Consider the following 14,510-nt stretch of genomic DNA (forward strand, 5'->3'; position numbering starts at 1 on the left):
TTTTTTTTTGGAGGAGGGGGCCTTTAGAAATGCAGTACACTTGCAGTGCTTAAATACACAAGAAGTTAGTGGCATGTTTATTTATTCATTCAGTACTGCCCCAACTTTGGAGAGTCAGCTTGAGGCCCAATCCTTCAGATTTCTTCAATGAAGTTGGAGTATAGCCACATCAGTTCCGTGGTTTCCCTTGTTACAGAAGCGCTGGGAAGCTGCAGGGAAGGGAAGGGAAGCAGCCTCTCAGGGTGCAGCTAGCTCACCTCTGAGTCTTTGCAGAGGACGTAATAAAATGAGCTTCTGCCTCCCTGGCACAGCTGTGATTTGATCACCTTAGATAAAAATCACTGGGAACATGTCCAGTCTCAATCAGATGCATTCATTTTTTTGCTATGCACAGCTCTTCTCCAGCTTAGGTTTTCCAAGATCTTGTACAGAGTATTTCTGCAGTTAATTCAGCCTCTTCTATTCATCCTCACTCCTTCACACTATACTTATTTTTAAGAGGGATACATTATTTTTTTTATCATTTAAACCTTAAGAAATGCCTTAATGCTGTAGGGTTGCATAGTATTTGCGAAATGATTTACCTGATTCAAGTGCTTTGTTAATTCTACAGGTTTTCTTACAGGGAGGCTTTGCCTGTTTCTTCTAGTATATTTGCAAATGACAGTTACCAGTGCAAAGTGAAATTCTGCAATGGACCTCCTTACCCATGACTTAAGTTAGTCTTTGGCTTGCAGATGAAAGGGTAAAACCATAGTAAGGTTTTCATGCCATCTTTTCATTTACACCATCTTTATTGTTCTTTTCAGTTCTTTTTTTTTTTAAAAAAAAAAAGAACTTCCTATAAGCAAATTTTACACTGCATGAATTTCTGCAGCACAGTGTGCTAGGCAGTACAAAAATAAAGCTCTTTGTGCCACTGCAGCCAGTTGAGTCTCTGACTGCTTTGTAAAGGTCCATGAAATTAGTTCACCACTTTAACTGCTAGGATCTAAATTACAGTTACTTTAGCAGTGCAGTGTGAATAAAGTTTGATTTATAGAAAAGAGGCCTATAAGTTCATGCATAAAGACCCACACTGCATATTCCATAACATCTTTTTTGTATAGCGTCTTGATAGCATGAATTAATGGAATAAGAAATCAACACTGGCATTGCTATGTAGAGAAATATAGACAGGTGTATGACATGGGTCAGAAAATCTATTATGAACAGACTGAGAGTTCTCTTCTTTATATGAAATTAAAGATGATGGTGGGATTAACTCTCCGTGGCTTTAGTTTAGGAATTTCCATGTAATGTTGTTGTTTCTGTATCTATGTCAGATCAGTGAATGGTTTAATGGCAGCAAGGATTAATCCAGTTTTACTTTCTTAAAAGATTACATTTCATCTAGATCCCTAAACTTTTTTTTTAAAGGAGGAAAAAATACTCGATTTGAAATACATTAGTTTCCAGAACTAAAAGAATTCCTTTTGATGCTGGATTACTGTTACCATTGTTTGCTTTTTTTTTTCCCTTGGGTGACTGCTATGCGCTCATTATTTTTAACTTTGTGTACTTATAAATGTTTCCCATAATTCCCAAAAGATGAAGGAACTGTTTTGGCTTTTATCTGTCAGCAGCTTCTGCCAGTACTTTTATGTAAATCTTCCAGATCTAAACAACTTGACTTCGCAAGCACAGTAATACATACTATCTTTTTCTTGCCATAATGAAGAGCTTATTCTTCCCCTCTACAGAGCTTTCCAGCAGATAGTTTTAGAGTGTTCTGTATCCCCACCACCTTAGTTTCTCCACAGCAAACATAAAGTAGCAAAAGAAAATACTGTTTCAAAGCAAAACAACATACTGTCCCAAAGTTTAATGTATTCTGATTACTGTATGAAAAGAGAATGTTTAAAAAGATGCTTCTCAGACAGAGTCATTATTACCAACCAGTGACAACCTTGCATAAGAAAAAAAAAATGACGGTATTAAAAATAAATGTAGGAAAGAGTAAGGAGCAAGGATCCGGTGAAGGTGGGACAGGTCATTTCAGAGGGAATTCCAGCTTCCTCACTGAAAGTCCATCCAGTAGCTGTATTTTTGATAGAAGGAATAGATGCTGTAGGAGTACCAATACTAGCCATCACTGTGATTGTGTGAAAAGGGAACTGAGGTAGTAATCTTGGTAAGTTTGTACTCAGTCGTTCAGAAGAGATTAGGGCAGTGCTTTTTAGGTGAAGAGGGTGAAATGTCTGAAAGCAAGGGAACTTGACATTATCACTGAAGCTTTCCCCGTGGAGGTCTTTGATGTCATCTCCCTGTTACATTCTCCACAGTCTTGCCCAGAAGAGGTCTAAGATGGTACTGGCTGGACAGAAAATTTTCAGTTGATTCTTGAGATGGCCCTCATCCATCCAAAAGATAGGCAGCTGTCTCCTGTGAGTGGTGATGGTTTCCAGGAACAGACAAGTACCCATTTCCTTTTGCACTTGCTATGAAGAGCTAGAGAACAAGGTGTGGAACTAAGTGCTCTTACATGGTGTTGGACATGTAATAATAGAGGACTCGGGTTTGAAGAGGAAAGTGAACATGGGATGGGAGCTACCTAACAGACTGTATGTCTCATATAATCTAGTTAATGCTCAAGACAGTAAATACCTCAGTTATTCAGGTGGGTTCTACCCCTTGAGAGCACTCACTGGACACTGCTTGCTCAAACAAGCAGAGTATGTTCATGGGAAAATGCTACATCTTGATGTGAAAAGAGGAACAGGAATTTCACATGCAACCTTACTTCATAGCTCTCTCAAGTTTTGAGCTCTTGATATTGTGATATTGATACTTCTTTCATGTAATTTTGTTTCTGCCTGTGTTGTATAGAAGACAGAAAACAAGGAGTTCTCTTGTGGAGTGACTGTACTAAAATACTCTGTAAATCTATGAACTTACATGTTATCTGTTTAAAATAAAGTACCCTTGTACTACAGTCTGACCTTTATTAAATTGAGAATGCAGAAATTACTAGAATATTACAGCTTCAATATCTTTATGAAAGTTTGTAGAAGGTCAGTAGAGCAGCTAGTATGAGTTCTCAGAGATTTCTTAGTTAATCATAAGACCAGTAAGGGAGGCAGAACTGTCACAGGTTTGTTCTTATTTTGATAAGGGCTTCCAAGCACTACCAGTATAGTACAGTAATATACCAGTTTTGCAATCTTGGTGCTTATTGACAATAATAAACCTGAAAGTAGTATGAGAAACCTGTTAAGTAGGTTCCAGATGCAGATGTCGGTGGAACATGCTATTTCCCCTCACACCTGTGCTATCCACAGTACACCTGAGTATTCAGTGCTTTGTTTTTTCCTTCTTGATGTCATGTACAGTTTCTTAAGAAACCATTGCCATAAGCTGGAATGCTAGGTTTTTCATTGCCGGTTAGTATCTCTGAGGAGAATTTGGCAGAACTACTCAAATTCTTCTGGAGCTCAGCTGCTTTCTAGCTATGGAGCTGCTATCCTGAAGGAGGAAGGAATGTACACAACCTTCCATTGACAAGAAAGGCAGCATTTGGCACTTTGCTGGGTCTAAATTCTTGGCTGTCCCTGTACCTTCCTCTCCTTACTGTCCCATCCATGATCTTACCCTGCTTTGTGGGGGTGCAGTAACTGGGTACTTTGTTCTCGCAGACTGCTGGCCAGGAACCTGAAGATACCCACAGGATGCAAACTGTGCATGTTATCTTTTTAAAATGCTTTCTCTATCTTCAGGATCATGCCGTGAAGACTGTTTGCATGCCCAATTTAGAGACATTAACTGCCCTTAAACTATCACTTAAACAGGTGATACTTAGGAGCTGCAAGAACTGCACTATAGGCTGTGCTCCGCGTCACCTAGGGTGGTCTCTGAGAAAGAAGGGTAAAATGGAAATATGCCTCAGCCCATGGGAGGTATCTCATTGCGCCCTGTGCTCCACTCTGCTGTGTCGCAGTGTGGCCAGTGCTTCTCTCACACTGGCAGTAAGGAAGCCCCAGTGCCTGCCCACAGCTCCCACAGTGCTTGACCCGTGCTTCCTTATGGGTCATGGGCTTATGGCTTATGGGGTGCTTTCTGCTTAGAAGCAGGAAAAGCAGCTTATTTTACTGCATTCTTACTTTGTTCATGTATTACTGTTTCTGTTTATCTGACAACACTTCAAAAGGCAGCTTAATAAACAGGTGCTTCTCCCATCTTGTCTTTCAGTTCCTAGTGTGTTTGCTTTTGCAGAGCAGCTCAAACATTACATGTGGCATTACCATGCAATGTTCTGCATGCCAGGAGATACTGCACTCAGTATTTTTTTCATAAGCTATGCAGTTTTTCCTCCGCATAGGGCCACCTGTTTCTCTGATTTTGCTAGCACAAATTGGAAATAGTTGCCGCCATTTCGAATCTTGAATGCAGTTTGAAAAGAAGTACTGCAAAAGCTCACCAGTAGAGGGAAGCAAAATACTGTCTTATAGAACAGTGCTAACTACTGGCTTTTTAAAAATTAACTGCGCTTCAGTTGAAGCCAGCAAAGAACATCTGTTGCCTTATTTATAGCTCCTGTTTCTAAGAAGTATATTCTGTGGCAGATGAGAAAAGTCCTTGACAGCTCATAATTCACAAAGTTACTGAGGTTTAATCTGATAGAATATTATGTACAGAATTCCTGCCCGGTACAAGCAGTATCACTTCCCTTTCAACAGATGATAGAAATGGGGCTTTATGCAACATTAAATTAATGGGTGTGAAACATGATTAGCAGTCAGTGTTAGATGTATAAACTGTTGTGAAGGAGTCAAGTATTCTGTACTGCCGTTGCTTGGTGGTTTTATATTTTCCACGTATTTATGCAGCTGAACTAGTCAGATACAGCTTTTGTTCTTTCTTTCTTTCTGTGCTTTTATTTTGTTTTATCTTATATGAATTTTTTAAATTATTATGGCAGTGCGTATTTATTTTCTTGTGTCAGAGAAGGGTAAGGAGACCTCAGATTTCTCTTGGGAGAACAGTTAAAGTATGAATTTTTCTGTCAAATCAAAGTTTTGTGCTGTCTAGTTCTGCCATCTACTGTTTACAGAAAACTTTACTGTACTCATCTGAAAGTGCCTTTGGCTATTTCCCCTTTGTTCTAGTAGTTTCCCCTTGTTCTCCTTACCCTGGAGAGTGCGGGTGGTTTGACATTATAAAAAGGGGATGGGGAGAGGAATTTATTCTTCCAGCTTCCCAAACTTCTTGCATAATCACCGTTCACGTGGTATTTTTATCAGTCAGATCATTGCTTGTATGTACGTGCTGATAAACCTAGAAAGTATCTAAATATGTGACTTGTCTGAGTTAATGCACTGATTTATACCATTGACTATGTATTTTTCCACATACTGTGTGTAGCCAGGATGAAGTTTACAAATTCCAGCATTTATAGATTCAGTGGGCTGAATTATAGGCAGCCCGATCACAATGTGTGTATGTTTGTCTTCCTGGAGAATGGACTGCCTCATTCTGTTCAGTGCTAAGTCTTTTGTAACAAATTACTCACATTTTTCTACAAGAATTGGTTTGAAACGTCCTTTTTCAGTCTTGTAAATGGTGTTGTCAGCACCTGCCTCACACACATGATTGTGCAGATGCTTTTGTGTTTTGATCCGTGTATTGGGATTGACTGAAGTTCAGAGTTACGTTAGGAAGAATTCCTGCTGTTACCTTTTGGAATAAAACTCTTCAAAAAGATCATGTCCCTGTATTTTATTCATTTAGAACCACAGAGGGAGTAGGAATGTTTTTAAAAGTGATTTAAAGTCCAGAAGCATATTAATGAGTATTGTTACTCCGTAAGAGTTTATTGTTATCATTGAGATGCCCAGAAAACATATTCTCCTTTTTCAGGTGTTTCTTCTTCGCAGATGAAAGAAAAAGAGGACTGACCACAGATATGATAAACTGTTTTTCCAGTACCAATTTGTATTTTTTGCTGTGGCTAAAATCTTCAGTATGCCATGAGCAGAGAACGTCCTAATTAAGTTGTCACTCCACCTTCTGACACATAATGAATGCTTGCTGACCAGTGGAAGAAGAAAACTGGGCAGGCAACATATTATAGAAGAATTTTCTGACAAGGTTTTAGAATCAGTATTGTTATCACTTTTCCTAGTTGTACTCCACTCATGTAAGGTCAACAGCAGACACTTTCTCCATTTGTTTTCATATCTTATGATCATTTTTACAGTAATAAATCTTGATGTGCAGACATTTTTCTGTCTACGTAAAAAATGGGCTTCTTGTGAGCCTGTGTGCTGATAGTGCTACTGGGTCAGAGCTTTTCTTTTTCTGGTGCTGGGATAGTCTTCATCTCTCCGTGTTTCTCCTGGATCTAGTCTCCTCTAGCAGTGTTGGCTTCTGTGGTATTCTGAGTCCACAGAGTCTGCCTGATTGATGGCATCCGATAAAAATAAAAGACAAGTAATAGTAGGCAGGCTTACTAAGCTACTCATGATGACGTGTCAAATTCACTGAAGCCTAAAACTTTATTTCATATTTTCCCATTAATATTGTTATTTTAAAAAATATATATGATTTTATAAGTAGTGGAAGAGATGGTTGAGCATTCTTGCCATTTCCAGTCATGTGTTCAGCACCTAGAGGAATTTAATTGTAGTCAAACTTGAATTACCCCAGGTCACATGGAGCATGAAGAGGGGTCTTTTTCTCTTCCAACAGTTGCAGCTGAATTTACTGTCTATTGCAGTGCTTGATTTATCTGCAACGCACGGTGACATAAACTTCTTGGTCTTCACTCTCACTTTATTTCATCCTTCTTCACCAGAAACCTTTTGCTAGTAGCAAATAGGCAGTTCTAAATACTTCGTCTGCTTGCTCTTTTGATAAATGTCAAAATTATATGTACCAAATCCGTATTACAGTCATCAAATCTCAGAGTGAATTTCTCTGTGGTATTTGTAATTTGTAACGCCAGGCTTGTCTTTTTCTGTATTGTTGGAACCCAAAGTACAGATCCCTATGAAAACTTTCTCTGTAGCATCTAGATTGGTAGTTTTTTTCTCATACGTGTTCTACCAAAAATTTCTGCAAAGGCAGCTAAGACTATAACCAAACATACGGAGTACTGTGAAATGCCCCCACACTAAACATTAGGTGTTTTGTATCCCTGAGGTTCATTTCATTCCCTGCTGGGGGTTTCATATGTCTGCACTTCCTGTGCTGGTGAAGGCAGGTGCTGATGGAGGGGTAGAGCACACTGTGGCCCTGTGTTGGGACACCTGTGAGGAGCATCGACTTGCCCCATCAGCCTTTCAGAGGCACCTCCTGGTGCTTCCCAGAACTACAGGGTCCTCATGATTGTTTCCCGAAATAACAGCTTTTCAGTCAAGAACGTAAGCTCATACCTACCCCAAAATTTTCAGTAGTGACTATGGGTGCTGACTCTGTCCTCATCTTGCTGTACGTTATGGCATAGACAGTGCCACAGAAAAAAGTGTTTCATGTTTTTGATAAGCCATTTTTTCCTCATTGTTTGCTAATTGATCTCATTGTACGACATGGTCACAACTTGCTTGATGATGGCCATTACTTCTGTATTTCCTATTCTGTGTTAATTATGTGGTTCTTTTTATTCCAGTTCATTCCAGTGCTGGCCAAAGCATTCACGTTTGGACATATCTAAGATTTGCAAACATGGATAAGTGAAAATCTTATGAACGCATACTTTAGTTTGTTAGTGGATACACTTCCACAAATAAAGAGTTTATCTGCACACATATAAGCCGGTTATGATCATCTGAAGACCTGTGCTCTGAAATATTAGACTTTTATGTACAGCTGTGTTGTCATCAAGTGCAGTGTGTACAAACAGCTTTAAATGCCATCTCTGAAAAAATAACATGCATGGAGTAATCTTGAGTCAGCGCTAAATTCAAATGTGTTAGGTATAGTTCCTGTAAAATATCCAGAAATTGAACACCAGCTCTTTTTCATATTTATATCATTACGTTTTAAGCTATCTTTTCTATGGTGTTTGTATTGTTGTACTTTAAGCCATATATATTCTTTTAAATATAGTCATTTTCATTTTTCTTTCAGCAGTAATGAAGGATTTGGCTCAGAAACTTCTGAGGCCAAATTCCAGCATTAAATTTCCACTTGCCATTGCCAGGTACTAATGCTAAAATTTCTCTTTTTACTGAGAACCCTTCCAAAAGGTGCAGCTGTGGGCTGGTTTCATCTTGCACTTTGTAGCTGCGTTGGCAACCCTTGAACGTTAGGTATGCTCTCATCTCCCACACGCTGTGATAGCCTTAATGCTGTTCAAGCCTGTCTGTATCAGGGAGAGTGTAGAGTTCACAGATTGGAGAGAACCCTGGCTTGTGGTTCCTCTCATTGGTTCTTACTATGGCAAAGTAAAAATAGAGCTAGTGGAAAATCCAGCTTTTATCATGTGTCATCAGAAGCTTCCTTACTATCTCAAGACATACTGCCGGACTTGTGACAAGAAGGAAGACGTGAAAAGCATATGACAGCTTTTCAGAACCTTAACATACTGAAGAAAAAAAAATAAAGTAGTTAGTTACAGCATTTGAGGAGAAAAAAATGATTGCTTTAAGTGAAAAACTGATACTGGATTGTAGTAAAGGGATCTACAAAGTTGCTCAGATTCTAAAGAGTGGATTTGGTTCTCCAAATGTCTGTGTTCTGCTCCAGCATGCTTCAAAGCAAAAGATACTTTTGAAATCAGGTACTGAATGCAGGTTGCATGATGGATTTTATTTCCTTCCCTTTTACTAAAAGTGACTTATGTGAAAAATTCCTTTTCCAGCTGTAAATCTCTGAATATGCATGCTGTATTTTCTTCATCCAATCTACTTTAAGAGTAGCTTGTGTTCTGGCTACAAGATTCAAATTGTTTTTCCAAAACTACTGTAGTTTTCTTCAGTTTAATGTCTGCCGTTTCCTGTTGATGGTTTGAAAAGGAAGGGCATTTCCCAAGTTTGGCTGTATTTTATGTAGACGTTGTAAATTGGCTTCAGCTCTACAAATTCTAGGTCTTTTTTTTTTTCCCTAACAGATGTGTGTTTTATAAGATCTTCCAACTTGAAGATCATTTTCTATTTTCTGCAAAAGTTGTAGAGTTTTAAGTTCAAGTCAGTGTGATGCAGTAATTGAATTGTATGGGCAATGACTGTAATGAGTAGGAAATCCTGGAATAGGTAGGAGGTTAAGTAGTATTCATTCATTAATAGCATACATCCTTAGAAAGCAAAAGCTTATTTGTTGTTGTTGAGCAGTGTAACTGTATTTTTAGATGCACTGTTCTGACATTACTATGCTGAAGGTGAATAGGTTGAGGTTTGTTTGTGTGTATGTGTTTGCGTCCATCTGCTACTGAGCTTTTACTCATCAGCTTAGTATTAATGGGGAGGTGAATATCCTGGATTTTTAGTAAATTATGTGAATATTTTATGTTTCATTTATTTATGGAATAGATTTTCTTTATCTTAAAGGCTCTCTTAATGTCTAAAATTTCAGCAACATCCCTGGTGGACAAAAATTTCCAGTTTTGGAGAAATTCAATGGGATATAGGAAAGAAGAGAAGAAATCTGAAGTCTTGATTTCTATTTTAATATTTTACTGCTACTTGAATATTCTGATAGATGCATATTTTAGGGTAGCAGAGGAGTGTAGGAAATTCTTAATTTTAACCAATGTGTTTGCTTCATATACATGTCCTTGTAGACACAGGTTTACATAAATATGAAGGTAAATGTTTCCAGAAGCTTTTAATTGTCATCTAAGGATATTATTTAAGAATACTGTGCAACAGAGTGATTCAGTAACAGATGATGTAGATCAAAACACAGGGATGCAGAGGCATGCTAAGATTTGTATTCACCCCATTCTTTATATCCTGAGAGGACAGACAGTACTGTGCAGTATCTTCCTCCCATGAAGTCCTCACCTGGGATTAGATCCCCTTTTTGGTTTCCTTCAGTGATTAAGCTTTGTTCATCAGTCATAGCCCACCCCTGAGGTAAAAAAAAAAATCTAAATCTAGTGGCAGATGGAATTATCTTTCTAAATACATCTTGTTCGTAGCTACATGCAGAGTATCCCTTGCCATCTTTTCAAGGCATGTTTTGCTGCATGTGAGAAATAGTTCTCTTTGTTGCTTGAAAGTTAGGGCAGCAGCTGAATATGCAGGGCTTGCCATCCTTAAACTGCCATGCTGTCACCTGAAAGATTTCAAGTGTCTGTCGGACTGACTTCCACTCAGTGCAAGTCACTCTTTCTACTTATTTTTCTCTCCTTTCTTTCTGCGGTTTCAGTTTGGACTGAAACACACTGCCTCCAGCTGGAATCATGAGATGTGTGTCTTTGTTCAGAGATGATGCAATTTCTTTGCTGTTACTTAAGAAGGAGTAGAGTACTTACTGTAACAGGCTACCTAGGGGAGCATAAAATTATTAAGTAAAAATATGTAAACTGTCCTTAAATCCTATTCTTGCTTTGCTGCCATGTAAAGGATATATTTTATGCCCTTAACTTTCCGTGAGTCTATTAGTATGTGTCATACTTCAAGTATTTTCTTAGAATACCTTTTGATCTGATTCTGATCTTGTCTTTCAATATTCTTTCAGTAGATTTGCCCTCACCATAAGGTTGATACATAGTTTGGGGTTGAAAAAAATTCTGTGATCTGATCAAATGGTCTTTCTGTATCTCAGTATGCCTCAGCAGGGGCTGCTTGGACTGCAGGGTCTTGAATTTGAGCCCAGCTTGTGTTTGATGAAGCAGATACGATGCTAAGCTATAGGAAGTGTTCCAGAAGGCACCTGAAAGTGGTTTGAAGATGTGAAGAGGTGTATACATCATCTCCTTCCCTGAGTAGCTTGTTCTGTGTTAATTACTACATTTGGAGGTCTTCTGCTCAGCTACACTTACCTAACACATGCTTTATTTGTGTGTAGGTTTTAGTTGTAAGGTTTTACTAACTCAGCTATCTGACAGAGCTTGAGAGTTTATGTCAACTCATTTGCATGTTTAAAATAATTGTTGCATCATAAGGAAGGAAGTAGTGTGGTTTTTAATAGAACCTACCCTCTACAAGGTGTGCAGACAATCCTTAGCTACGTTGCTGCCTTTTGTTGTTCTATCATAGGAATTTAATATCAGCTTTTCCTTTATTTTGCTCAAGATTGTCAGTGTAACTAGTGTGTAGTCATCAGGGTCATTTTGCTTGTCTTTTCAGGCTACAAGCAGAGCAGTAGAATTCCTTTGATCCCCAGGGTCTGCTCTGATTTTCCATGAGTGATTGAAAAATATCATCAGCGGGCCAGGGATCTCCTTAGGCAACCCTTTTGAGACTCCTGAATGCTCATTCTCTGGGCATTCTAAGTTAAAAATTTTATGATTAACAGATGTTTTTCTCATGTTCTTCTCAGTTAGGATTGGACTGGAAAGTAATTCATGATTGCTATTCAGGCATTCTGCTGCATCTTGCAAGGGACATATTTCAGTACCAGTATGCCTTCTTCTACTATAAGTTTGTAAATAATTTATTATTATTATATCTTTCATTCTTCTCTTCAGTTTTCTTCACTTCCAAAGTTCTTCAGTAATTTCTGTCTTCTCCACTTGCAATTTTTTCACATCTTTAGAAAGATACGTAATTGCTGTTCCAAAATAGAGGAAGTTCTCAGCGAAAATTGCCTGCTGTGTCCAGTTGTGTTAGTTTAGTTTTTGCTTATCTAAAAGGTATTAACTTAAAACTTTATATTCATATTTTTCTGTCATTTCTTTTTTTTCCTCCTACTTAGTTATCATAGTAGTTCTATTCAGTCATGTGCACACATGCAGATGGATATGTGCATGTATGCATTTAAGAAGTGCTCTGTTTGTTTTTGATGAATTTAATTGAGCAGAGATGACCATTGTTTAGGCAACTGACAAATTTTACTTCAGTGGTTAAGCTCTGTTTATCAGTCAAAACCCATCAAAGTATGCCGGATGTTTCTGGCAGCTGCTTAATAATATCTTTATGTAAACGTTCTTGTGTTCTAGGAATTCAACAAGAACTCTTTAAAACTTTTAAATTATTCTTTTGGCAAAAACAGTGCATTGAGAGATCGATCATCTCTCACATCATAGTGTTAGAACATTCATTTATATGGTATGTTCTCTCAGCAAAGAAACCATTGCATGAAAGCTGCATGGAGATCTTATGCAGGTTTACTTGATCTGCATAACGTTCCTTTCTGATTAGCTCACCATTTATTCTTAACCAATAATTGTAGAAAAGAAAATTCTTGCTTCAAAAAAAACCTACAGCTTGGCTTGAAGAACGAAAATATCTATCTATCTATCTATATAATTAAGCTTTTTTGTGAGTATGAACCTATTTCTACTGCTGTTCACAACCTTTTTACCTAGTGGATCCTCAGCTCCCATATGGTGATGTGTTTAGCTCCCTCATCTGGTATACACTGGATGTAAATATTTTAGGAATATTTTTTTTTTCTTTCCTTTCTTGCATTGTATTTCTGTCCTCCCATAGGTGGCAGACTTCTATTGTATTTTTTCTTCCTGTGTAAAATGGAAGGGGTTTTTAGGACTGATTGAATTATCTGAAAGAAAATGCTGTAAAAATGCAATCCTTGTATTTTTTTCCATCTTCCTTATAAGTTTTGGAATGTTCATACTTGGGCCTGACGAATCACAGTCTTTTACAGCCGATAAGATGAACTGTTTACTATTTAAAAATGAACTGGTTTCATTTTATGTCACGATGTTCATAAGCGATGGTTGAATTCAAGAGTAGCTTGGCTTATTTTTATTTTTCTTCTTCTACAGCTTTTTCACTTCCGGATCTTACAGAGCAGTTTTCACCTCCTGATGTTGCTCCTCCAATCCTCATCAAGATCATAGAGACAATTGAAAAGAAAGGTAGGCTGAAGAGTATACCTTGAAGGGTATGAAGGGTACCAAGAGCTCTGTATTACTTGTGTGAGCCAAGACTGCAGAATTAGATCCAGAATTGACATCTCCGTGTCCTAGAGCTGCTAGGGCATCACATTACTCATCTGATACAAAAATAATCTCGTTTAAAGTTTGTTGCATTGGTTTCTGCTGAGAGGCTATTCAGCCCTGTGCAAAGATAGAGGAAGAAAGGATTAGATTTACGTTGTTTTTTTCTAACTCGCTTAACTCCTAAGTTGGTTGTGAAAGAGGCATCATAACATTTAATTGGATACAAGGCCAAATAAGTAATACGTTTCTCCAAATCAGAAAAAAAAAAAAAAAGATCAGAAAAGGTTAGAAGAACTGTTTTTATACTTCAGGAGGCAGATCTTTATTACTGCTGTGTACTAAGTCAGTGATATTTTTTTTTTTTTTCTCCTACTTTTTTATGTTGTGTCTCTCTGTCCCTTAGAGGCTTCTACCTTTCTTTCTCTGTCTTTTACTTCTTTTGCCCTTTCTCTATTTTCCTGGCTTCTCTGTGATACCTCCTTCATAGTGCTGGTGAGATTAGGAGCAGCCTTGCTCCTTCAGTAGCCGTGGAAGTGAGGAGAATGTGGTATTCTTACAAATACAGACTACTGTCCCTGGGGTATGGGTTCTCACATAGTGCTGTGGTACTGGAAGACTAATCTTTTACTGAATGAGGAAGAGTTTGCTAATATCAGTGAGAAGGGACAGTGTTCAGCAACAGTTTGCATAAACAGTAACTGCTTCCAGGAAACACCAATGATAATATTAGATGGCTGGTGTTCTGCTTCCTTGGGTACTGTCTCATTTCTTGCATCTTCTGTATTTTCCCTGAAGTAGTGAAATTGTAAACAGAATCTTTCACATGCAAGCACTGCATTGATGTCTTTTATTCAGGTGCATTCTGAGACATACTATGTGATGCATACATCCTCTCTTACAGAAGTGATGGGACACGCCCTGTTTACACACTGAGGTTTTAGGCTCTACAGATTGCCAGTGGTAGCCCACTGTGTAGCATTGCACAGTGTGGAGGTCTGCTCGGATTTTGGATCTTCTGTGGCTAGCTCTATTTGCAGAACCAACAGTTAGCCTGTACAAAGAAGTATATTACAGCCTTAAAAAGCATTTGTATTTAGTAGGAGGATAGTGGTGGGAGAATGTTGATAATTTATTCTATATGTATTTATTTGAAGAGTGCAGAAGTATGTTCTTATGTGGCAGCTGTCACTGAAATATTAATACATCCTATCAATTTTGTTTTGAAGGTCTGGAGTGCTCAACTTTGTATGTAACACAAAGCTCAAGCAGCTCAGCAGAATTAAGACAGATTCTTGAGTGTGGTAAGTACGGCTCTCTTCCTTGAAGAACTGGATGGATTTTGGGGCCACACTGATCCTGTTCTCTTTGCTCCCCTATTCAGCTTATGTGTAACTTGATTCTGAATAATATAAGACAACTATCAGTAAAAAAGATTTGTAAAGTTTATGCTTAATATGGAAAA

The 14,510-nt window shown here is 38.1% G+C and overlaps 1 protein-coding gene across 3 annotated transcripts in view; it reads left to right on the forward strand.

The window, feature by feature from the left end:
- Window positions 1–14,510, forward strand: part of PIK3R1 (phosphoinositide-3-kinase regulatory subunit 1) — a 59,777-nt gene that overhangs the window by 21,617 nt on the left and 23,650 nt on the right. For all 3 annotated transcript variants that reach the window (XR_003072308.3, XM_015277626.4, XM_424759.8), the window contains 2 exons: window positions 12,872–12,964; window positions 14,275–14,349. Coding sequence is in view for 2 of the 3 variants with exons in the window: in XM_015277626.4 (XP_015133112.1) it covers window positions 12,872–12,964; window positions 14,275–14,349 (168 nt within the window). In the remaining variant the exon portion in view is untranslated. The remainder of the gene's footprint in view (window positions 1–12,871; window positions 12,965–14,274; window positions 14,350–14,510) is intronic.

The sequence above is a fragment of the Gallus gallus genome, chromosome Z (assembly GCF_016699485.2).
Source record: "Gallus gallus isolate bGalGal1 chromosome Z, bGalGal1.mat.broiler.GRCg7b, whole genome shotgun sequence".
Lineage (NCBI taxonomy): Eukaryota > Metazoa > Chordata > Aves > Galliformes > Phasianidae > Gallus > Gallus gallus.